Raw genomic sequence first — 25,127 nt, forward strand, 5'->3', positions numbered from 1 at the left:
TTGCTGCTCGCGTTGTTCGAGATCCAATGACTGTTAGCAGAATATGGAATCGGTGGCTTCAGGAGGGTAATACGGAACGCAGTGCTGTATCTCAACGGCCTAGTATCACTAGCAGTGGAGATGACAGGCATCTTATCCGCATGGTTGTAACGGATCGTGCAGCCACGTCTCGATCCCTGAGTCAACAGATGGGGACGTTTGCAAGACAGTAACCATCTGCACTAACAGTTCGACGACGTTTGCAGCAGCATGGACTATCAGCTCAGAGATCATGGCTGGGGTTGCCCTTGACGCAGCTGCATCAGACAGGAGCGCCTACGATGGTGTACTCAACGACGAACCTGGGTGCACGAATGGCAAAATGTCATTTTTTCGGATGAATCCAGGTTCTGTTTACAGCATCATGATGGCAGCATCCGTGTTTGGTGACATCGCGGTGAACGCACATTGGAAGCGTGTATTCGTCATCGCCATACTAGCGTATCACCCGGCGTGATGATATGGTGTGCCATTGGTTACACGTCTCGGTCACCTCTTGTTCGCACTGACGGCACTTTGAACAGTGGACGTTACATTTCAGATGTGTTACGACCCGTGGCTCTACCCTTCATTCGATCCCTGCCAAACCCTACATTTCAGCAGGATAATGCACGACCGCATGTTGCAGATCCTGTACGGGCCTTTCCGGCTACATAAAAGCTTCGACTGCTGCCCTGGCCAGCACATTCTCCAGATCTCTCACCAATTGAAAACGTCTGGTCAATGGTGGCCGAGCAACTGGCTCGTCACAATACGCCAGTCACTACTCTTGATGAACTGTGGTGTCGTGTTGAAGCTACATGGGCAGCTGTACCTATACACGCCATCCAAGCTCTGTTTGACTCAATGCCCAGGCGTATCAAGGCCGTTATTACGACCAGAGGTGGTTGTTTTGGGTACTGATTTCTCAGAATCTATGCACCCAACCTGCGTGAAAATGTAATCACATGTCAGTTCTAGTATATTTGTCCAATGAATACCCGTTTATCATCTGCATTTCTTCTTGGTGTAGCAATTTTAATGGCCAGTAGTGTATCTTGGGCACGCGATAATGCCGCCATCCGCATACCTGCGTATCGCTATCCGTGACTTTCGACACCTCAGTGTACAAGCGGGAGGAACATCGGTGCCACTGAAACTGACCTCAGCATTCCCACCGCGCATAAGGAGAAACAAACCGGGCAAGGCTGACAGACTTTGCTCTACACACACTTACGATAATATTTAGTAACGAGCATTCATGCCGTATATGCTGCTGCAGATATGATTTTTGCTGAAGTGGTAGAAAGGCCCTAGTTACGTCTGTGAGCCAGATGTGTAACATAATTAAATGCCGTCTCCGTGGCAGTTACATGAGTAGGTAGGAAGTCTGAGAGAGTTGTGCTCTGCGAGCGCTTTGTGTACCGACACTCGCGCACACGCCAGCACGCACCGGTTGCAGCCAGCTCGGCGGCTGCGAGACATCTTGGCCAGCTTCCAGTCGCGCTGAGAATGCAACTAGGGCGGCGGCTGGTCAGGCCAGCGGCTATCAACACGCAGCAGCGGCTCCCCAGAGACTCACCTGGCTTATTTGTCCCATCAGTCACCTACTGTTCCGGTTATCAACCACCATCCGGATGCTGGATACAACTGATCAGTTAAAAGCATTTGTGCGAACACCTGACATGATTTGTACAGTTTCTCTGGGTAATTTCGATATTGTTAAGCTACAAAGGGATATGGGATGCTTTTAAGTACTCTGATGTACCCTACATCCTGTGTTAGCAGAAGAGCCAACACCGTGTTATGAGTGGAGGCCGAAATGCACGCGTTTTAGCTCAAGCAGAATAGCGTGAGGAGGGAAGAACTGTACTGACGTGAGGTCTGGAACATGACAAGGAATGAGAATTCAGAAAGCGGACGTAACTAGTTTGATACTTAACTTTAATCCATTAATGATGGTCGCTCTTGACGGTACGTGAGTCACAATATTATCTGTTCAGAAGACATAGTAACTGAATATGGCGCCTTGCTAGGTCGTAGCAAATGACGTAGCTGAAGGCTAAGCTAAACTGTCGTCTCGGCTAATGAGAACGGATGTAGACAGTGAACCATCGCTAGCAAAGTCGGCTGTACAGCTGCGGCGAGCGCTAGGGAGTCTCTCTAGACTAGACCTGCCGTGTGGCGGCGCTCGGTCTGCAATCACTGATAGTGGCGACACGCGGGTCCGACGTATACTAACCGACCGCGGTCGATTTAAAGGCTACCACCTAGCAAGTGTGGTGTCTGGCGGTGACACCACAGTTAATACTGAAACCGTGTGGACAAATAAACAGCGGATGGTTAATATGCATTTTATGAAATACTTCAAGCCTGTTTAACATCACCTTGTGGAAGCATTACAAATCACCTAGTCCTGTCTTTACGGAGAGCTACAACCTGAAACCGGCGACACAGAGTTTTGGTGCTTATCTAAAAGGTTCTAAATTTAAAGAGCATGTCTTCAAAAAATGGTTCAAATGGCTCTAAGCACTATGGGACTTAACATCTGATGTCATCAGTCCCCTAGACTTAGAACTACTTAAACCTAACTATCCTAACCGGCCACAGCGGCCGGTCTAACAGAATGCTCATTATGAATAAAAATATTGTCTGTGGCTACGCTACTGTTCCCCTGCACCCTAATTGGAAAAAACGCAGTCTGCATCAGATCATTTGAATTTAGGAGCCGGCCGCGGTGGTCTAGTGGTTCTAGGCGCGCAGTCCGGAACCGCGGGACTGCTACGGTCGCAGGTTCGAATCCTGCCTCGGGCATGGATGTGTGTGATGTCTTCAGGTTAGTTAGGTTTAAGTAGTTCTAAGTTCTAGGGGACTGATGACCTTAGAAGTTGAGTCTCATAGTCCTCAGAGCCATTTGAACAATTTTTGAAGCACCCTCTCTAGCTTAAGTAGAAATGCTCTGAAGTCAGAGTCAGGGACCTATAAACAACAACAACTAAAAGTTTAGTTTCACTAAATTCAACTGTCCCTGCACAACATTCAAATATCTCTTCAGTGCAGTGCCATGATACGTCTATAGACTCAAATGGAATACTGTTTTTTACGTACATGGCCACTCCCCTACCCTGCAAGGAACTCCTGGCCTGAGGCAGAATCCCAAACATTTCTAACTGTGTACCGGGCATCTCGATTGATGTTTTCATGCAACCTAATCTCAGTCGCCTCTGTCATGACACTATTCCAGAATTTCGGCCTCTGCGCCAGAAACGTGTTTCATAGTAGTCCCTAGAGTTTCATAGCTCTGGACAGTTCAGTGATAGTTTATTTGCCAGATTGCAGCAAAATTTTTGTATTTTTTCGGAAAGCAGTTCATCAGGAGGCCTCTTCCTCTAATTTCCATTACCTATAGCCATAGACAGCTGTCTTCCATCAAGGCTCCCCTTCATATATTATTTCCTGTTTACTTGCGTTCACAGTCCTGTAATATTTTAGTAATGACAATACTTTCTGCGAGGTTATTAGAACTATAGTTGTCAGATGTCACATCTGGTCGACGCACAGTGGAAATCAACAGTGCAGATCTATATATATATATGTGTGTGAAATCTTATGGGGCTTAACTGCTACGGTCATCAGTCCCTAAGCTTACACACTACTTAACCTAAATTATACTAAGGACAAACACACACCCATGCCCGAGGGACGACTCGAACCTCCGCCGTAACCAGCCGCAAGTGCAGATCTCATGAATGCGATAAGAACTACTACGTAAGATGGGGCTAGCGAAAATTTTAATGAATAACGTCGTAGAAATCATAAACCTTACAGTAAATTTTAATTTACACATGTCCTTCCGAGTATTCCTGGTGTATGGAATGCTTCCAGCGATCTTCCCCCTGTTGGCAGCAACAATAGAATTCTGTTGACTGAATCGTGTTCAGAATTAATTGCGATTTCGCTTGATTCTCTTCTATGGAGTCGAAACGCCACCCTTTCAACTTCAGTTTCATTTTCATGAAGAGGACGAAATCGTAAGGAGTTAGATCAGTAAGGTACGTGGGGGACATTTGAAGCTGTTTTTTTCTTTTTTCTCTCTCTTTTTAATTAGATCAGAAAGGTGCGTGGGGGGACACTTGGAGGTTTTCTTTTTCACGAGGTACGTCAGAATGAGCATGGTGCGTTCAGGTCCATTATCATGGTGCAGCAACCAGTCTTTGCTGTTCAATCTGTCAGGCCGTTTGCGTGTATCATATTCCCTCAATCTCTTCAAAACATCGCAGTAGTAGTTTCCTTTGACTATATGACAAAATGAAACAAACTCCTTATGGACAATTCCCTGAATCCAGAATGAATTCTCTCTCCACAGCTGAGTGCGCAATAATTAGAAAATTCCTGGTATAGTTACTGTCATCGGACACTACCAGGAAACCGTGGCCGACCCGCCGAGAGCGTTGGCGGTGAGCCGCCGAAAAATACGGAAGACAACGACAGCGATGGACGACCAACAACAGGATAGAGTGACAAGTCCGGAGCGTAAACCAAAGTCGAGAGCCCAGACGTAGCGACATTTGGAATCAAGGAACGCTGCATACCAAATGTAGAAGTATGAAAACGGAATTTCCCTATAGATGGTGCTGGACGTCGTGTAGCACCCGTGAGACCGCGTCACCAGCGTCCTCTGCTTCTTGTAACGCCTGACAACAAATGTCAACACACAGTAAAACAAGCTCCATACATCGGTACCTGTTTGAAACCCGTAAACGCGTCGAGTTTTGTGCCTGCGAACTACGATTTGCGGACAGCATTGGTTTTCTATTCTCATTTGAAGTAAATTGCTGCAGAATCGCATCGAATGCTTGTCAAAGCGAACACGCTCTTGGGAAAACACAGTGATTCGAGTAGTGCAAACAGTTCAAAAGTGGTGATTTTGACGTGAGAAACGACTTGCGCGAGAAACCACCGAAAAAATTCGAAGACAACGAATTGCAGGCCTTATTGGATGAAGATGATACCCAAACTCTACAGGAACTCGCGGAACAACTGAATGTGACGCAAAAACCGTTGCTCTTCGGTTGAAAGGTATGGGAAAGGTGCAGAAAGTAGGAGAATGGGTTCCGCATGAACTGAATGAAAGGTAGAAAGCAAATCGAAAGACCACTTGTGAAATTCTGCTCGCCAGATACAGAAGAAAGTCGTTTCTCCACCGAATACTGACATGTAGTGAAAACTGAGAATCCTAAGGGTCGTAAATCGTTGACATCCACTGCAAGACCAAACCGCTTTGAAAAGAAGACAGTGCTCTATGTTTGGTGGGATCAGAAAGTTGTCATCTGTTATGAGCTGCTAACACCTGGAGAAACCGTTAACACTGCTCGCTACCAACAGCAAATGATCGATTTAAATCGAGCATTAAGTGAAAAACGACCGGAATATGGAAAAAGGCAACACAGAGTCATATTGCTCTATGATAACGCCCCATCACACAGCAAAACGCGCCAGGTAAACGATAGAGGCGTTCAGTTGGGTCATACTAGGACATCCGTCTTATTCTCCAGACTTGGCTCCGTTCGATTATCATCTGTTTGCATCACTGGGACAAGCTGTCGCTGAACAACGCTTCAATTTGTGTGAAAAGGTACGAAAGCCGCTCCCTCACTGGTTCGCTTCAAAAGAAGAACTGTTCTTTTTTTTGCGTGGCGTTCATGGCCTGCCGAAGAGGTGGGAGAGAACTGTATAAATAGCAATGGAGACTATTTTGAATAAAATATTGTTTATCAGTTTCAAACAACAGACATGTAATTATTACAACCAAATTCCTGTTTCATACTTATACACCTGGTACAAGGAATGATACGAGAGCCCCAGCCGAAGCACAACGGAGGTCCGGGCCCCTGAGTTGCTAGCCTTGTAGCGTGGCAACAGGCGCCGGTAGGCAGGCGCGTCGTGTGTGGCCTGTGACTAGCGCTGAGGCGGTGAGCGCAGCGCTCGCAAATATTAGGAGCGCCGCCTAGCGGCTGCGGTCTAGGTCCACGCGCTCTGGCGGGCTTCCGAACACGTTGGGTCAGGATTTCAGAGCTGGCTGATTTAAACTGTGTGACGGACCGTGAGTCGAACGTGGAACAAGCCCATGTCTGTTGACTCCGTAACTGACACAGTGCGGCTGATAGTTACAACGCCAACAGAACAAACGAATGTGGAAATTACACACTTGAAGGTTTTTAGCCATTTTTAGCAACGCAAAGGTCGACGTAAAGTCCCGAACGACTGGAAATAAAGTGCAGGTGACGCCTGTATATAAGAACGGTAGAAGGACGGATCCTCATAATTACAGACCAATATCCTTAACATCGGTTTGTTGCAGGCTTCTCGAAGATATTCTCAGTTCGAATATAATGAATTTCCTTGAGACAGAGAAGTTGCTGTCCATGCATCAGCACGGCTTTAGAAAGCATCGCTCCTGCGAAAAGCAGCTCGCCCTTTTTTCACATGATACCTTGCGAACCATGGATGAAGGGTATCAGACGGATGCCATATTCCTTGACTTCCGGAAACCGTTTGACTCGGTGCTCCACTGCAGACTCCTAACTGAGGTACGAACCTATGGGATTGGTTCCCAAATATGTGAGTGGCTCAGAGACTTCTTAAGTAATAGAACCCAGTACGTTGTCCTCGATGGTGAGTGTTCATCGGAGGTGAGGGTATCATCTGGAGTGCCCCAGGGAAGTGTTGTAGGTCCGCTGTTGTTTTCTATCTACGTAAATGATCTTTTGGATAGGGTGGACAGCAGTGTGCGGCTGGTTGCTGATGATGCTGTGGTGTACGGGAAGGTGTTATCGTTGAGTGGCTGTAGGAGGATACAAGATGACTTGGACAGGATTTGTGATTGATGTAAAGAACGGCAGCTAACTCTAAATATAGATAAATGTAAATTAATGCAGATGAATAGGGAAAAGAATCCCGTAATGTTTGAATACTCCATTAGTAGTGTAGCGCTTGACACAGTCACGTCCATTAAATATTTGGGAGTAACATTGCAGAGCGATATGAAGTGGGACAAGTATGTAGTGGCAGTTGTGGGGAAGGCGGATAGTCGTCTTCGGTTCATTGGTAGGATTTTGGGAAGATGTGGTTCATCTGTAAAGGAGACCGCTTATAAAACACTAATACGACCTATTCTTGAGTACTGCTCGAGCGTTTGGGATCCCTATCAGTTCGGATTGAGGGAGGACACAGAAGCAATTCAGAGGTGGGCTGCTAGATTTATTACTGGTAGGTTCGATCATCACGCAAGTGTGACGGAAATGCTTCAGGAACTCGGGTGAGAGTCTCTGGAGGAAAGGGGGTGTTCTTTTCGTGAATCGCTACTGAGGAAATTTAGAGAACCAGCATTTGAGGCTGACTGCAGTACAATTTTACTGCCGCCAACTAATATTTCGCGGAAAGACCACAAAGATAAGATAAGAGAGATTAGGGCTCGTACAAAGGCATATAGGCAGTCATTTTTCCCTCGTTCTGTTTGGGAGTGAAACAGAGAGAGAAGATGCTAGTTGCGGTACGAGGTACCCTCCGCCACGCACCGTATGGTGGATTGCGGAGTATGTATGTAGATGTAGATGTTTTGTAGAGCACGCGTCCAGTAAGTTTCGTGGCACCCATACCACAGACTCGTGCTGGACACCTTAACAGTCACACCCCACACTATCGGGAGAGGCACTGTCGATTTTGAGGCGGGCAGCAATGCTAGAGTAGTGGATAACTGAGCATACGAAATAGCCTCGGCCCCCGGCCTGGAGATCATTCCAGTGTTCAGGTATTCGTGTTTGTTATATTTGGCTGACGTCAGCATCAGTAATTTACTGCCCTCATCGCATCTAGCCAAGTGCACCACAGCTAATCCCGGAATCCTGGCATCAGCATCAACCCCTTGTGCACCGGTCCTTCGCTCCTCATGCACCCACTCCCTACCCCGAATGCCCTTGCTTGTCATCACACTGTCAGTCAGTGGTGTCGAACAATTCTGCATGATGTGCAGTATTCCGGCCGCTAAGGACAGTTCTACACTACTGGCCATTAAAATTGCTACACCACGAAGATGTGCTACAGAAGCGAAATTTAACCGACAGGAAAAAGATGCTGTAATATGCAAATGATTAGCTTTTCAGAACATTCACACAAGGTTGGCGCCGGTGTCGACACCTACAACGTGCTGAGATGAGGAAAGATTCCAACCGATTTCTCATACACAAACAGCAGTTGACCGGCGTTGCCTGGTGAAACGTGGCTGTGATGCCTTGTGTAAGGAGGAGAAATGCGTACCATCACGTTTCCGACTTTGATAGAGGTCTGATTGTAGCCTATCGCGACCGCGACAGTGCTGCTCGCGTTGGTCGAGATCCAATGACTGTTAGCAGAATCGGTGGGTTCATGAGGGTACACCGGAACGCCGTGCTGGGTCCAAACGGCCTCGTATCACTAGCAGTCGAGATGACAGGCATCTTATCCGCGTGGCTGTAACGGATCGTGCAGCCACATCCCTGAGTCAACATATGGGGACGTTTGCAAGACAACAACCATCTGCACGAACAGTTCGACGACGTTTGCAGCAGCATGGACTATCAGCTCGGAGACCACGGCTGCGGTTACCCTTGACGCTGCATCACAGACAGGAGCGCCTGCGATGGTGTACTCAACGATGAACCTGGATGCACGAATGGCAAAACATCATTTTTTCTGATGAATCCAGGTTCTGTTTACAGAATCATGATGGTCGCATCCGTGTTTGGCGACATCGCGGTGAACGCACATTGGAAGCGTGTATTCGCTATCGCCATACTGGCGTACCACCCAGCGTGATGGTATGGGGTGCCATTGGTTACACGTCTCGGTCACCTCTTGTTCGCATTGACGGCACATTGAACAGTGGACGTTACACTTCAGATGTGTTACGACCCTTGGCTCCACCCTTCATTCGATCCCTGCGAAACCCTACATTTCAGCAGGATAATGCACGACCGCATGTTGCAGGTCCTGTACGGGCCTTTCTGGATACAGAAAATATTCGACTGCTGTCCTAGCCAGCACATTCTCCAGATCTGTCACCAATTGATAACGTCTGGTCAATGGTGGCCGAGCAACTGGCTCGTCACAATACGCCAGTCACTACTCTTGATGAACTGTGGTATCGTGTTGAAGCTGCATGGGCAGCTGTACCTGTACACGCCATCCAAGCTCTGTTTGACTCAATGCACAGGCGTATCAAGGCCGATATTACGGCCAGAGGTGGTTGTTCTGGGTACTGATTTCTCAGGATCTATGCACCCAACCTGCGTGAAAATGTAATCACATGTCAGTTCTAGTATAATATATTTGCCCAGTGAATACCCGTTTATCATCTGCATTTCTTCTTGGTGTAACAATTTTAATGGCCAGTAGTGTAGGAGTTGAGACGTCAGCGTCATCACATCTGGCGACCTGCAACCCCTACTCCTACCCTGCCATCCTCGCGCCTCCGCTCGTCGACGTCGTCGTGCTTGGAACACGATGAAGACGGCCATCGGGCAGATTTGTCGACGAAGGCTGCGCTTTCCAAAGCGCCCACGGCGACTGCAGCAGAGTGAGCGCGCGACTGGTGCCGGCAGACGCGGCGCGCCATGACGACGTCGGCGCTGCTGACGACGGCGGCGACGCTGCTGACGTCGGCGGCCGTGCTGCTGGCGACGGTGACGCCGCAGGCGCGCGGCGCGGCCGGGCCGCACGCGCTGCGCGAGGCCTTCTCGTGGCGGCAGATCAACTGGACGTGGCCGGCCGGCGGGCCGCCCGCGGGCGCCGACTACCAGCCACGCAACAACCTGCCGCTGGGGCTCGCCGTCTGGCGCGACCGCCTCTTCCTCACCGTGCCGCGCCGCAAGGCCGGCGTGCCCGCCACGCTCGGATACGTCGACATCGAGCGTAAGTCGCACCGCTGTGTTCCAGCAAGCGCACCGACCGCACTACTGATAAAATGCCCAAGCTACACCCGTCGGGTCACGTGACGTCCTCCACTCGTTACTTTGGAGACGCCATATTGGATTTCGCCGTATTTCGTTGTTTCCACATTCTACTATGTTCGTGCATAAGTTCTACATTCACGTCTGCATCTACATGCCTACTCTGCAACTCGCAATTAAGTGCCTGCCAGAGGGTTCATCGAACCACCTTCAAGTTACTTTCTACCGTTCTCTCTCGAAAAGCTCTGATTTCTCACCCAATGTGGCTTTCGACCATCCTACTCTGCCGATGACCAGCTCCTACGCCTCACTTATCTTCTCTCCCTCCAGCTTCTGTTCCTCTGCCATTTTTGTCCTCCTCGACCTCGAAAAGGCCTACAACCGCGTGTGGGATCCCGCTCTCCTGTTTAAACTCCAGACCTACGCCCTTCCTATCAACTATGTCCGTATGATTGTCTCTCCCACCGCCCTTCCTACGTTACCATCTATAACTCTGATTGCTGCATCCCTCTGTGGGTGTGCCCCAGGGCTCTGTCCTCTCCCATCTCCTCTACCTCCTGTACATGGCAGATATGTTCCAACCACCCCCTCCAGTACACCTCCTGCAGTATGCCGATGACACCGCCTTCCTTGACCTCGCTTCTATCCTTCAGTGGTCCCACCACCTTCTCCAGAATCATCTTGACCTTTTTACTGCATGGCTCCTGAAAATCAATCCTTCCAAGACCCAGGCAATCATTGTAGCTTATACCACTCGCCCCTTCTGGCTCCTTGATTTTTTTACCATCTGCGCCCTTCCTGTCCGCCTCTCCCCCATCCTCTCCTACCTTGGCCTCACCATTGACCGTCACCCCACCTGGATCCCTCATCTCATATCCAATCCAAAGCCCACAACTGCCTCTGACTCTTTAAACTCCTCTCTGGCCGGACATGGGGGTTGAACCCCTCTACCATCCTCCACACCTACAAATCCTTAATCCATCCCATCCTCCATTATGCCAGTCCCACTTGGATATCCACCCCCCCCCCCAAATTCTATGTGTCCCTCCACATCCTCGAGCACCAAGCAGTCCGCCTTGCCTTTGGTACATGCCTCCCATCCCCCATGTGGATCGTCTATGACCTGATTCCTTTCCCCCATCTGCTGCTTTTCCTAGAACGTATCCACATCCTCTACACCTCCTGCCGACTTGATCCCCCTCATCCCCCGATTTCTCTTCTCCTCTTCAACCCCTGCCCTCTGCCACACCTTCACCGTTGCGTCGCCCCTATCCTTCTCCTAAGGTTGCTTCCATCTACTCCCCCTCCTGGATGGTTCCCTCTCTCCCTCCATTTATCCCTCCTCTCAACTCTGATCCTCACCTTCCCCTCCCGCCCTCTGTCCTTTTCCAAGGCTCCCTCTCCTCCCCCCCCTACCACACTGTTTTGTTTTTCCCTGCCTATCCTCTGTCTGACTCCCTTCTCTCCCCCAAGTCCTTTTGCTTTCCCCTCCACAACCTTCCCCACTCCTTCTCACGTCCACCCAGCCCCACTCTTTTCTATGTCCTCTCCCTCCATCGCCTCCCCCCTTTTTCTTTCCCTCTCCTCCCCCCTTTTCCCCCCACCCCGCCCCCATCTGCCTCCGTGTCACCGCTATAGTGCTGTTTAAAGTGGGTGTTCAGTGTTACAATGAGCCACCATACTGTCACTAGGTGTGTTTTTAACAGTTGCGAATAAAAACCAGACTGTCGATGTGTTTTTTAACTGTGACTGTCTACTTACTATGTGTTTCAATCAGTATCACCGATCTTTTGTTTTTGTATTTTCTTCGCAACTTTTTCGCCTTGTTTCACTTTTTAACAGTCACCGTTTTGTCGCCTGCTTTTATTGTTCTATCTCCTAATTCTAATTTTTAGCTTTTCTCTAGGGTGCAGAATAGCGTATTGTGCTGCTGCCAACCTGCCCCCTCCCTCTTGGGGGGATGGGGTGGGGGTAGGGGGGCGGGGGGGGGGGGGGGGTGTCGCGGAGGGAAATCGAAATCCAGTAAAGGAAAAAAAAGCTCTGATTTCTCTTATTCTATTACGATGATCTTTTTTCCAATGTAAGTGGGCACAAACAAAATATTTTCACTCTCTGAGGAGAAAATTGGCGACAAATTTCATGAGAAGATCCTGCCGCAGAGGAAAACGCCTTTGTTTTAATGGCAGCCACACCAATTCGTGTATCACATCCGTAGCACCATCTCCCCCATTTCGCGATAGGACAAAATGAACTGCCTTTCGTTGAACTCTTCGATGCCCTCCGTCAATCCTGCCTGATGCAGTTACTCCAGAAGAGGACGGACAAGCGTACTGTAAGAGATCTCTTTAGTAGATCGGTACATTTTATTACTGTTCTGCCAAGTCCAGGGAGAGGAAATAAAAACTTTGAGTTTCGCCGATGGTGTAATTCTGTCAGAGGCAGCAAAAGTCTTGGAAGAGCAGTTCAGCGGAATGTACATTGTCTTGAAAGGAGGATATAAGATGAACATCAACAAAAGCAAAACGAGAGTAATGGAATGTAGTCGAGTTAAATCAGATGATCTGACGGAATTAGTTTAGGCGATGAGACAAAGTTGAAGATGAAAAAAGAATGGGTCTGAGCACTGTGGGACTTAACATCTGAGGTCATCAGTCCCCTACAACATTAAAAAAACTTAAACTAACTAACCCAAGGACATAACACACATCCATTCCATAGGCAGGATTCGAACCTGCGACCGTAGCGGTCGCGCGGTTCCACACTGAAGCGCCTAGAACCGCTCGGCCACAGCGGTCGGCTTGCAGACGAGTTGTGCTATTTGAGCTGCAAAATAACTGATGATGGTTGCGGCAGAGAGGATATAAAATGTAGACTAGCAATGACAAGGAAAGCGCCAATAAGTCTTTTCTGGAAATATTTGTATGGATTGTAGCCATATATGGAATTGAAACAAGGACGATAAACAGTGTAGACAAGAAGAGAATAGAAGCTTTTGAAATGTATTGCTGAGAAGAATACTGAATATTAGATGGATAGGTCACGTAACTAATGAGGAGGTAGCGAATGGAACTGGGGAGAAAAGAAACTTGTGGCACAACGCGACTAGAAGAAAGGATCGGTTTCTAGGACACATTCTGTGACTCATTAATGGAGTGAGGTGTGAGGGGGGAAAATCTTAGAGGGAGAACTAGACATGAATACAGTAAGCAGATTCAGTAGGATGTAGGTTGCATTAGTTACTTGGAGATAAAGTGGCTTGCTTGCACAGGATAGGATAGCACGGAGAACTTCATCAAACCAGTCTTCCGACTGAAGGCCACAACAACAACAGGTATTATGTCTAAAACATTTCTCAATTCGTTTTGATCATCTGATGACTTTATAAGAAGGTAAATGACTGCATCATCTCCAAACAATCCAAGAGGACTGCTCAGATTGTCTCCCAAATCGTTTATGTACATCAGGAACCGCAGAAGGCCTATAACACTTCCTTGGGGAACGCCTGATGTTACTTCCGCTTTACTCGGCGACTTCGCGCCATTTACTACGAACTGTGACCTTTCTGGCAGGAAATCACGAACCCAGACACATAACTAAGACGATACCCTATAGATTCGCATTTTAATTAGAAATTGCTGTTTAGGAACGGTGTCAAAATCCTTCTGGAAATCTAAAAATATGGAATCAGTTTGGCATCCCCTGTCATTACTTCGTGAGAGTTAAGAGGTAGTTGTGTTTCACAGGAATATTTTCTGGATCCGTGTTGGCCATTTGTCAATAAATCGTTTTCTTCAAGGTGATTCATAATGTTCGAGCACGGTGTGTGTTCCAAAATCCTACAGAAAATCGACGTTAGTAATATGTGTCCGTAATTCAGCGGAATACTCTATTTTTTTCTTGGTACTGATGTGACTTGTGCAGCTTTCCAGCCTTTAGGTACGGATCTTTCGTCGAGTGGGAGGTTGTATGTGATTTTAAGTGCGGAGCCATTGTATCAGCATATTCTGAAAGGAACCTCACTGGTACACAATCTGGACCGGAAGCTTTGCCTTTCTGAAATGTTTTAAGCTGCTTCGCTACACGGAGTATACCTGACTCTAAGTTGCTCGCATTGGCAGCTGTTCTTCTTTCGAGTTCTGGAGTATTTATTTCGTCTTCTTTGATGAAGGAATTTCGGAAGACCGTGTTTAGTAATTCTGCCTTAGCAGTGCTGTCAGCAGTAACATTACCTCTATTGATTCCGTCTTGCCACTGCATTGAAGTTCGCGCTAAATTTCGAGCCTCTTTACAAGTTCGCCAATCTTGAGGGTATTACGTTTTATTTATATTCGCATGCAGATTCACATAATACAGATTTCAGTCACCAATAATTCTCGTGGACTATTTACGACAGTCTGCCAACTATAGGCTAACTTCTCAATTCCGTGACTGTAGAAATCATGAAATGTCCAACTATGTTTGCGGCTAATCGTACTGCTAATGTTCCTGGTCGCATAATATTTCTACACTACTGGCCATTAAAACTGCTACACCAATAAGAAATGCAAATCATAACCGGATATTCATTGGACGAATATATTATACTAGAACTAACATGTGATTACATTTTCACGCACTTTGGATGCATAGATCCTGAGAAATCATTACCCAGAACAACCACCTCTGGCCGTAATAACGGCCTTGATACACCTGGCCATTGAGTCAAACAGAGCTTGGATGGCGTGTACAGGTACAACTGCCCATGCAGCTTCAACACGATACCACAGTTCATCACGAGTAGTGACTGGTGTATTGTGACCAGCTCGATACTCGGCCACCATTGACCAGACGTTTTCAGTTGGTGAGAGATCTGGAGAATGTGCTGGCCTAGGCAGCAGTCGAACATTTTCTGTATCCAGAAAGGCCCGTACAGGACCTGCAACATTCAGCCGTGCAGTATCCAGCTGAAATGTAGGGTTTCGCAGGGACCGAATGAAGGGTGGAGCCACGGGTCGTAACACATATGAAATGTAACGTCCACTGTTCAACGTGCCGTCATTGCGAACAAGAGGTGACCGAGACGTGTAACCAATGGCACTCTGTACCGTCTCGCCGGGTGATACGCCAGTATGGCGATGACGAATACACGCTTCCAATGTGCGTTCACCGCGATGTCGCCAAACAAGGATGCGATCACCATGATGCTGTAAACAGAACCTGGATTCATCCGAAAAAATGACATTTTGCCATTCGTGCACCCAGGTTCGTCGTTGAGTACACCATCGCAGGCGCTCCTGTCTGTGATGCGGCGTCAAGGGTAACCGCAGCCATGGTCTCCGAGCTGATAGTCCATGCTGCTGCAAACGTCGTCGAACTGTTCGTGCAGATGGTTGTTGTCTTGCAAACGTCCCCATCTGTTGACTCAGGGATCGAGACGTGGCTGCACGATCCGTTACAGCCATGCGGATAAGATGCCTGTCATCTCGATTGCTAGTGATACTAGCCCGTTGGGATCCAGCACGGCGTTCCGTATTACCCTCCTAAACCGACCGATTCCATATTCTGCTAACAGTTCAAATGGTTCAAATGGCTCTGAGCACTATGCGACTTAACTCCTGAGGTCATCAGTCGCCGAGAACTTAGAACTAATTAAACCTAACTAACTTAAGGACATCACACACATCCATGCCCGAGGCAGGATTCGAACCTGCGACCGTAGCAGTCGCCCGGTTCCAGACTGTAGCGCCTAGAACCGCGCGGCCACTCCGGCCGGCTCTGCTAAGAGTCATTGGATCTCGACCAACGCGAACAGCAATGTCGCGATACGATAAACCGCAATCGCAATAGGCTACAATCCGACCTTTATCAAAGTCGGATACGTGATGGTACGCATTTCTCCTCCTTACATGAGGCATCACAACAACGTTTCACCAGGCAACGCCGGTCAACTGCGGTTTGTGTATGAGAAATCGGTTGAACACTTTCCTCATGTCAGCACGTTGTAGGCCAGCAGTGTAATTGTTGTGGGTCTAAGGCGAACAACACGTTGAGCCATGTTCGGAAAGCATTTTCATCCAAAAAGGAAGTCCCTTGAAGACTGCTCGATAGAGAGCGGAAAAAGCGAAAATCTGAGGGCGCAAGATCAGGTGAATAAGGTGGGTGTAGAATGACTTCCCAACTCAACTGTTGTACATTTTCTTTTTCAGTGTAGCAGAATGGGGGTGGGTGTTATCGTGAAGTAACATCACACCACACAGCTTTCTTGGTCATTGTTCTGGGATTGCATCTGCAAGACGTCTCAGTTTTTGACAATAAATGTTAATAGTGATGGTTACACCTCGGGGAAGCAATTCCTAGTATCTTTTGTGGATTTGTGCAGGTCTCTGTTTGGCCTCAACCATTCCTCTCTTTTCCTTATGTTAGCATAAAGACGCCATTTGTGGTGTCACCGCCAGACACCACACTTGCTAGGTGGTAGCTTTAAATCGGCCGCGGTCCATTAGTACATGTCGGACCCGCGTGTCGCCACTGTCAGTGATCGCAGACCGAGCGCCACCACACGGCAGGTCTCGAGAGACTTACTAGCACTCGCCCCAGTTGTACGGACGACTTCGCTAGCGATGCACACTGACGAAGCCTCGCTCATTTGCAGAGCAGATAGTTAGAATAGCCTTCAGCTAAGTCAATGGCTACGACCTAGCAAGGCGCCATTAGTAACATTGCATGTATCTACAGAGTCTCACTTGTATCGTCAAGAGCGATGTACAACAATGATGGATTAAAGTTAAGTATTCCAGCAGCTACGTACTTTTCTTTATAGCATTCATTACGTATCCTGTTTCAGACCTATCTACTAGCCTGCGTGAGTTAACGCGTGCCTTTCGCCTACTTCCGAGTGGCGTGGCTGTCTTAATACGGCACAACACCATTTCTCGTCACTAGTAACGATACAGGATAGGAATGGTCTGTGTTGATCAAGAGCCAATTGATGATGAGCAAGCAGAGATGCACATATTGCCAGCCGTTGATTCAAGTGATTTAGCCTAGCAGAGTGCAGTATCCATACACGCGATTTCTGAACCGTCTCCATTGCATGCAAATGTCGCACGATGGTGGATTTATCGCAGTTCATCACATTTGCCAGTTCCCGGGTGCACTGACGTGGATCATTGTGCATTAATGCGTTTAAACGATCTTTATCAAACCCTGAAAGTCTTCCTGAACGTGGAGAGTCGCTAATGTGAAAACGATCCTCCTTAAAACGAAAAAACCATTTTCTTGCGTATCCTGTCCAGTGGCTTTATCCCCATTGACGGTGCAAATGTCTCTGGCTGCCTGTGCAGCTGTCACTTCTCTACTGAACTGAAACAGAAGAATGTGTCGGAAATGTTCCGATTTCTCCACTTGGCACTCCATTGTCTAGCGTCCACAACTCCACTCACTATCTCCAAATGACAATATGTAAACTCAAATAGCAAGAGTGATCTACAAAAAAAAAAATGACAATCGATAAATAAACCCAGGCCAACAGGGATACCAACATGCAAAACAAAAACGCTACGAACATATACATTAACCTAGCAACTTGCGTGTTATGACAGTACGCCGTTTCAAGGCAATGGCGCAGTGAAGAGTTATCACAAACACGTCACTCTTGGTACGATATATATATATATACGTAGGTTGGAACTTAAATAGTGGCAACACTTCTGTGGAGACACTATGCAATGGAATCTACTATTGCCGCTGATAGCACACGTTGTTGACATACCTACCTTACCTCCGAGCAAATTGACTCGCCCGTCCCACGTTACCGGCGTGCGCACAGTCGATTGTTTCAGTGATTCCCAGCATCCCGTTCTCAAAGTTCGCGAGCCAGCCCCATCTCATAACAGTTATAGGACACCACCAACCGAAGAATCACAAACTTTGTCGAAGTTTTGTATTTTTTTATACAACTTTTCTTGTTATTTATCGAACGGCCCATGTACTTCAACTGCTAAGATGCACTGACAGTCAGACTTTTTTGTACAAGCAAATATACATCAAGGCTTTTGATATGCAGTGTCATTAGTATTTATTAACTTTTTTAGTATTGTTCTCTTTTTATACAGGACAATCAGTTGCTGATTACCTTTAATATTATTGGATAAGCATTTCTTAAGTCTCTTTAGTAATAATGGAACAAACATACAGCTTTCGAGAAATTTTCAAAGGAATTTACATTGTTATTTTTTAACCTGTTCCAGAATAATAACTTGATGGTGCCAGCAGACTTGTGAAAGGATTCTTCCAATAAGTATAGGAAATAAATCTGATCTAAGGGTACCTTCCGCCAGCTGCGCACAAAACACACACACACACACACACACACACACACACACACATACACACATACACAGACTAACCCCGAAAAATCACTCTGTTAAACCACTAACAAAAACAGCTTTAGCTACCAACCAAGAGTAGAAGCTGCCGATAGGGAACCACATGAAAGTAGTGGGGCCGTAGTATCTACATAATGAGCGTGTACAAAAGACCTGAGTAGTACGGACGTGTAGTACACAGACAACATTACAGGTAAAAGTATAAGTACGAGTGCTCAGGGGTTACTTCAAGCCCCAAAGCGATCTCGAATATTACAGTGGTCTACAAGTATGAAGGTGGGTGTCTGATGTTATTTGCACAACACAGTTTTGTATCCTCAGTGGTGTGGCACATGTGCAACGATTCATGTTTCCCAAGTTCGTGTGTAAGTCTTACTTTATTAGCAAAACACATAAAAACTAATTTTTGACATAATATTGATTCTCATAGACATAAACTGAAAGAAATTCCTGGTCTGCTAGAAATCTGACGAAGTCAATGGGCCGGCCGGTGTGGCCGAGCGGTTCTAGGCGCTTCAGTCTGGTACCGCGCAACCGCTACGGTCGAATGTTCGACTCCTGCCTCGGGCATGGATGTGTGTGATGTCCTTAGGTTGGTTAGGTTTAAGTAGTTCCTAAGTCTAGGGCACTGATGACCTCAGATGTTAAGTCCCATAGTGCTTAGAGCCATTTGAACGAAGTCAATGCCCGCCGTGACATACATCGTGACGGAAACTACCTGTTACAGATTCACAATTAGTTCCACGTAAGAAGACAAGTCCTGGGACATCGAATCTGGGGAAGGCTAGCGTCTAAGGAGGCTACGGCTCTAGGGGTGATGGCTGGTAGTTCGATGTGGCTGCTGTGGAGTATCTTCCCTAGTAGCTGCTGGAGGATCGTTGCGGCGCGGCGCAAATCCAGAGGCTGGGCTCAGCTGGACAGAGCTGCCGTGCATGGCCGGAGAGAGCTCAGCGAGAGCTTAACAAGATCTCCAATGAATAGGCTACAGGACGCGGTCGGCGTAAAGCCTGTAACGTGTGCATAAGCTGCCTGCTAGGTGTCCAGCAGTGTAAAAACAGGCAGCAGGCGGAAGGACATGCGTGGCGCTTGATGGTGGGTGTAACACAGTGCTGCGACTGCAGCGCCACTATCGTCGAAGTAGTACAAGCTGCTGGCGGTGAGGCTGGCGCCTTGTCGTAGCTAATCACTTGCCGTACTTGCATTGCACCGCCAGACGCGGAGAAACGCCTGTGGCACTGGAACCCGACTACCCGCTAGTTACGGTTTCTGTACCGGAAGCAGAAGTGGCTGGCGAATGACTATTGCCTTTATTGGTAACCAGCTACAGTGGGATACACATGACTTCAGGAGAATGCTGACTCTCCCTTAAAAGTGGCATACAGGGTATTTAGAAACGAATATACGGAATTTAACGCTTTTTAACATTTATACATTCATATTACAGTTATTATAAAGAATACAGCAAACGAAAGAGCATCTCAAACAGTCTTACAAGTGTTCAGTGTGAGCACTATTCGTTACACAGCGAGTCGGTAGGCGGTTTCTTCCCAAACTTTAATCAGTGGGTCTGGAGTAACTGTTGCAACAATGCTGTTTCTAATGTGTCGAGTAGATCAGCTGGTAGAGAAAGCACATACACATTATCCTTTATGAACCCTCAAAGGTAAAAATTAAATGACATCTGGTCGTGTGTGAACATGGAGGTCATGTAAAACAAGTTCTGTCACCCGGCTCCTAGTGGTCGGGTACAACGTTATGCCAGTGAGGTAGCCACCATCTTGCTGCCAAATAAAGATCTGTGGTTGAATTTAAGATAAGAACACAAGTTACAATTGTTTCACCGAAAAATAATGACCTATAAACTTTCCGCCGAGTATTTGGCACAGAAACATTCATTTTAAGAGAGACACGTGGGGATTTTTTGACTTCCAGATGCTTACATTGTGTATGTTCACATTTTTACTTAGGCAAAATTTCGATTTACCACTGAAGACGACACGATCCAGAAAATCTTTATAGTCACGCGTTTGCAAAGTTGGCTTGTAAACCGCAGTCTGTAGGCTTTAGATCCTGTAAAAACCGCAAACGCAAGGCTGCTCCCCCCCCCCCCCCCTCCTCCGCCCTGCCACCCTCCTACTAGCTCTCAGGGAAAGGAAAAAATATCACGTAGTCAGAAGTTTTTATTTTAAGAAAATTATTTAAATCATGAAATTGCGCAGGGTTTTTAAAGGGTCGGAACTGGAACTTTGTATGGCGGTTTAAAAGTCTCCATTCGTCTTCCAAAATATTAAAAGCGCTTCATACCCCCAGGTGTAGCCCTCTCTGCCGATTTTTTTCATTTGTAACGGAGAATTCAGACACCAATGTTCATAGATGTAGCTTCAAAAATACTTTAGCAGTTCATAATGAGGGTATATTTTCTAAAAAAGCTTTCACCCACTGGTTCACCCACATTGGGTTAAATTCCCAAAAATTCTGAAACAGGTATTTCTTTATTTCTGACCGAGAAACCAAATACCAATTTTCGTAGGTCTAGCTTCAAAATTGCCTTAATAATGCCATTTTTCAAAAAAATCTTTATCCCATATTCCACCCCCTTAAGGTTGGAACTTCGAAGAATCCATTCTCAAACGACACCTACAGTATAAGATCTGTATCTCCTCCAAATTTCAACATTTTATACCTAACAATTTGGGCTGGGGATGATGAGTCAGTCACTCAGTGAGGACATTGCTTTTTATTATTATTGTTATGTGCGATTAGACCCTGTTGGATAACGCAGACCTTCTTGATTCTTTTCCCTTTTTTTCACATTGCTCCCATTTTTTCTCCATGGACTCTCTTCCTTTCCTCTGTCCATTTTGTTTCTGCTTTTTTCAGAGCTTCGTATTCTGAGTTCCCATCTGTTAACTTTCCGCTTAAATACCTTTCTGTCCAAAATATCTGAATAATTTATGTGAGCTTTTTGTAGGTCCTTTTTGACCTCTTGTATCCAGGGTATAGTTTTAAGTCCTTCTGTGTATTTAAGAATTTCGTGCTTAAGGTTTCTTTTCGGAAGCCTAGAGACGAGCTCATAAAATTTTAATCGGTTATCTCTAATGTCGGCTGCAAGGTTGGACAATTTCTCAGTTACTTGACGAGACTGTATTTATAGCCCTCTTCTGTTTTCTTTGCCCTTAGTACATTTCTGACTATTTTAGTTCTTTCTTTAACAAGTATTTTAGGTCACCTTTTATGTGGAGTGTCAGGGTTTCACTGGCATACTGGACTTTAGGTTTTAATGCTGTATTACAGTGCCTAATTTTAGTAGTTTTGGACATGCATTTTTTATTGAACACCTTGAAGGTTCTTTCACAGGCCTTCTTTAGTTTTTGGAGGCGAATGTTTTGTGCTATTCTCTCTCTCTCCGCGTAGGTTCAAGGACTTCACCTAAGTATCTAAGTATTTCAAATATGGGACTCTATTGATATGACCGTATTTTTTAGTCAAGTTTTGGGTGTTAGTTTTTGTGCCGATGAACTCAGGCTTTAGGAAAGATATTTGCAGACCAACTTTCTCTGCACATTCTTTAAGGGTTTCAACCTGTTCGACTGCCGTTATCATTCGCTAGTACGGCTAAGTCGTCAGCAAAAGCTAAACATGAAATTTTTATGTCATCATTGACTCGCCCCATCTGTATAGGTTTCCAGCAGTTTTTATTCTTCAATACCCGTCCCCATTCGCGGATGATCTTGTCCAGCACAGGGTTGAATAAGAGAGGAGACAGATCATCACCTTGTCGGACGCCAGTTTTGATCAGGGAGGGCTCAGATATTTCACCCATGAATTTCACTTTGGAGATAGTATTGTTCAATGTATCTTTAATGAGGTTATGGGTTTTTGGATCTAAATGGTTCAAATGGCTCTGAGCACTATGGAACTTAACATCTGTAGTCAGCAGTCCCCTAGAACTTAGAACTACTTAAAACTAACTAACCTAAGTACATCACACACATCCATGCTCGAGGCAGGATTCGAACCTGCGACCGTAGCGGTCACGCGGTTCCAGACTGAAGCGCCTAGAACCGCACGGCCACAACGGCCGGCTTTTGGATCTAACCCTTGTTCTTCAAGTATATCGAAAAGTGCTTGTCGTATGTCTTTTTGAAGTCAACAAACGTGCGAATTATTGGGCTGTTTCTGACTGCTTTGTATTTTACCTCTGCTTTTAGACTGAAAAATTTGTTCTGTGCTGGATCTATTGGGGAGAAAGCTATCTTGGTATTCACCAGTTTTATTTTGCAGTTGCTCCTGCACTCTTTGAAGAAGACAGGCTGATAAAACTTTGTAAGCGAGCTGAAGTAGGGATATACCTCGATCATTATTTACATCAATTTGTCTCCTTTTTTGTGTAATGGATGAATAAGTGCACATTTCCATTCCTGGGTTAATTTTTCTGTCTCCCAAATACCTGCAATGATTTGGGTTAATTCTCTGAGAGAATTTGGTCCTAGAGTTCTCAGTAGCTGAGCTATAATCCCATCTTCACCAGATGTTCTACTCTTTCTTAATTTAATAGTGCGTTTGTGAATTTCTTCTTGTGTTGGTGGGAATGATTCAAGGTGCGTCTAAGTAGGCCTTTCTTTATGTAATCTCGAAGGTGGTTCCGGACAATCAAGGAGTGTCGAAAAATTCCCTACAGTTTTCCTGGGTGAAATTTTTCCCATGTATCTGCCCGGCCTTTTTCCAGTTCTTCCCAAGCTTAGTTTCTTTGATTCTCCTGGAGTCAAATTTCTACTGGTGCATTTTCTTGCAGTGGACTCTCTTTGGGTAAATTTCATTTTTAACCGTGTTAGATATTGGTCTGAATCTACGTTTGCACCTTGGTTCAAATGGCTCTGAGCGCTATGGGACTCAACTTCTAAGGTCATCAGTCCCCTAGAACTTAGAACTACTTAAACCTAACTAACCCAAGGACATCACACACATCCATGCCCGAGGCAGGATTCGAACCTGCGACCGTAGCGGACGCGCGGTTCCGGACTGTAGCGCCTTTAACCGCTTGGCCACCACGGCCGGCTACGTTTGCACCTCTACGGACTTGTATGTCATGAACTTCCTTCTGTAGAGAATACGAGATGGCAACATGATCAATCTGATAATCAACGAGCTCTTTAATGGGGGATATCCAGGTCCTCTGTTTTCGAGGATTCTTCTTGAATGATGTTGACATGATTTTAACGTTGTTTTATTGGCATAGTTCGATAAGCCTTCTCCCGTTTTTGTTGGTAAATTTATCGGCGGGATATTTTCCCACAGATTTACAGTATGTTTTTCTTTGCCTATCTGAGCACTGAAATCACCCAATAAGATTTTGATGTTCTGCTTTGGAAATTTAGTCATTACTTTCTCAAGGTCGGTCCAGAATTTCTCCACAGCCTGTGAATTCTTTTTGTTAGCAATGTTGGTGGGTGTATGAACATTAATTAGGGTATATTTCGTGTTAGCGCTCTGCATGCGCATTGTCGTAAGGCGACTTCTTAGGGGGCACATATCTCGAATGGAGTCTGTTACATTATACTGTATTACAAAAGTCATTCCCAGAAGCGGAGCACCTTTAGCGATACGTTTTTCTGTTTTACACTTAAATATGCAGTAATTTCCATAATGTACTGTGGCTTCATCTGTGCATCATGTTTCTCAAAGGCCTAAAATCTGAATTTTTCGTAGATCTAACTCCTGTACTAGGATGTGTAATTTTTCCGGTTGAATTATAGCGTTGATAGTAAGTGTGCCTAGATAACATAGTTTTGGCTGGAAGTCTGTCAGAGAACTCCTACTCTCAAGACCCTGTTACCGCCTGTTGGCGGGTGGATTGAGTAGCATCTCGCGTTTGTCCAATGTTTCCACTGGCATATTAGAATCAGGGATTGTTAGTTCCTGGAGGAATTAATGCAGTCGCCCCTAACATAGGGAACAGACACTGACCAGAAAGCCGCCCATTATGGGTTCAGACGCGTCTGGGTTTGCTATCGTTAGCTTTTATATTAACCCTAAAAGCATGGCTGCCTCTTCCGCCAGTTCCGCCGTACTGATGATCTTTATCTCCGCCTTCACTGCCGTTGAGGTCTTCACCGTTACCCTGGCAAGGGGCCCTCTCAAGGTACTATGACCCGAGCCAAGTGAACCAACGTTTTTTACGAGGTGCGACTCACCCCCCTCCTCCTTTCTCAACCTGGCTTGGTAGCGGCTATGCCTTTTATATATAGAGACCGTTATGTAAGCACTGTTTTTCTAGTTTAGAGTTAATGTTTACTCCCTTTATTTACTTTTCAACTTTTTGCCTTTGTAATTAAATTACCACTGCACTGTCAAGGACAAAATTTAATGTGTATTTTTGCTCCATTTTACATGAGCAGCATATTTTTACTGTGCTGTTTAGAAATATTCTAACTTCTTTGACGATGATAATTAAAGTGTAGTGATGGCACTGTAAACCTTAAATTGGTTAACTAAATAAATTGATCTGTAGAACATACACAATATTGTGCCTTTCATTTATATATAATAAAAAACATAACATGTCGTTTTTGTTGCACAGGAAAAGCAGTGCCCGAAATGTTGGAATATCTTCCATCATAACAATTAACGCAAGCACGATAAACATATATGCACAAGAAGAAAAACTGATATGTTGAAAATTTTGGTTGATAACAAAATTCACTGTCTGAATTATCTCAAATCTCTATTGGAATTCAAAATGACAGAGGGAATGATC

At 46.0% G+C, this 25,127-nt stretch overlaps 1 protein-coding gene across 1 annotated transcript in view; it reads left to right on the forward strand.

Moving 5' to 3' along the window:
• LOC124545031 (protein yellow-like) overlaps positions 1 to 25,127 on the forward strand; it is a 108,249-nt gene that overhangs the window by 53,842 nt on the left and 29,280 nt on the right. The window contains exon 2 of the mRNA XM_047123811.1: positions 9,657 to 9,966. Coding sequence (XP_046979767.1) covers positions 9,657 to 9,966 — 310 coding nt within the window. The remainder of the gene's footprint in view (positions 1 to 9,656; positions 9,967 to 25,127) is intronic.

This window comes from Schistocerca americana, chromosome 8, assembly GCF_021461395.2.
Source record: "Schistocerca americana isolate TAMUIC-IGC-003095 chromosome 8, iqSchAmer2.1, whole genome shotgun sequence".
NCBI classification, from domain to species: Eukaryota; Metazoa; Arthropoda; class Insecta; order Orthoptera; family Acrididae; genus Schistocerca; species Schistocerca americana.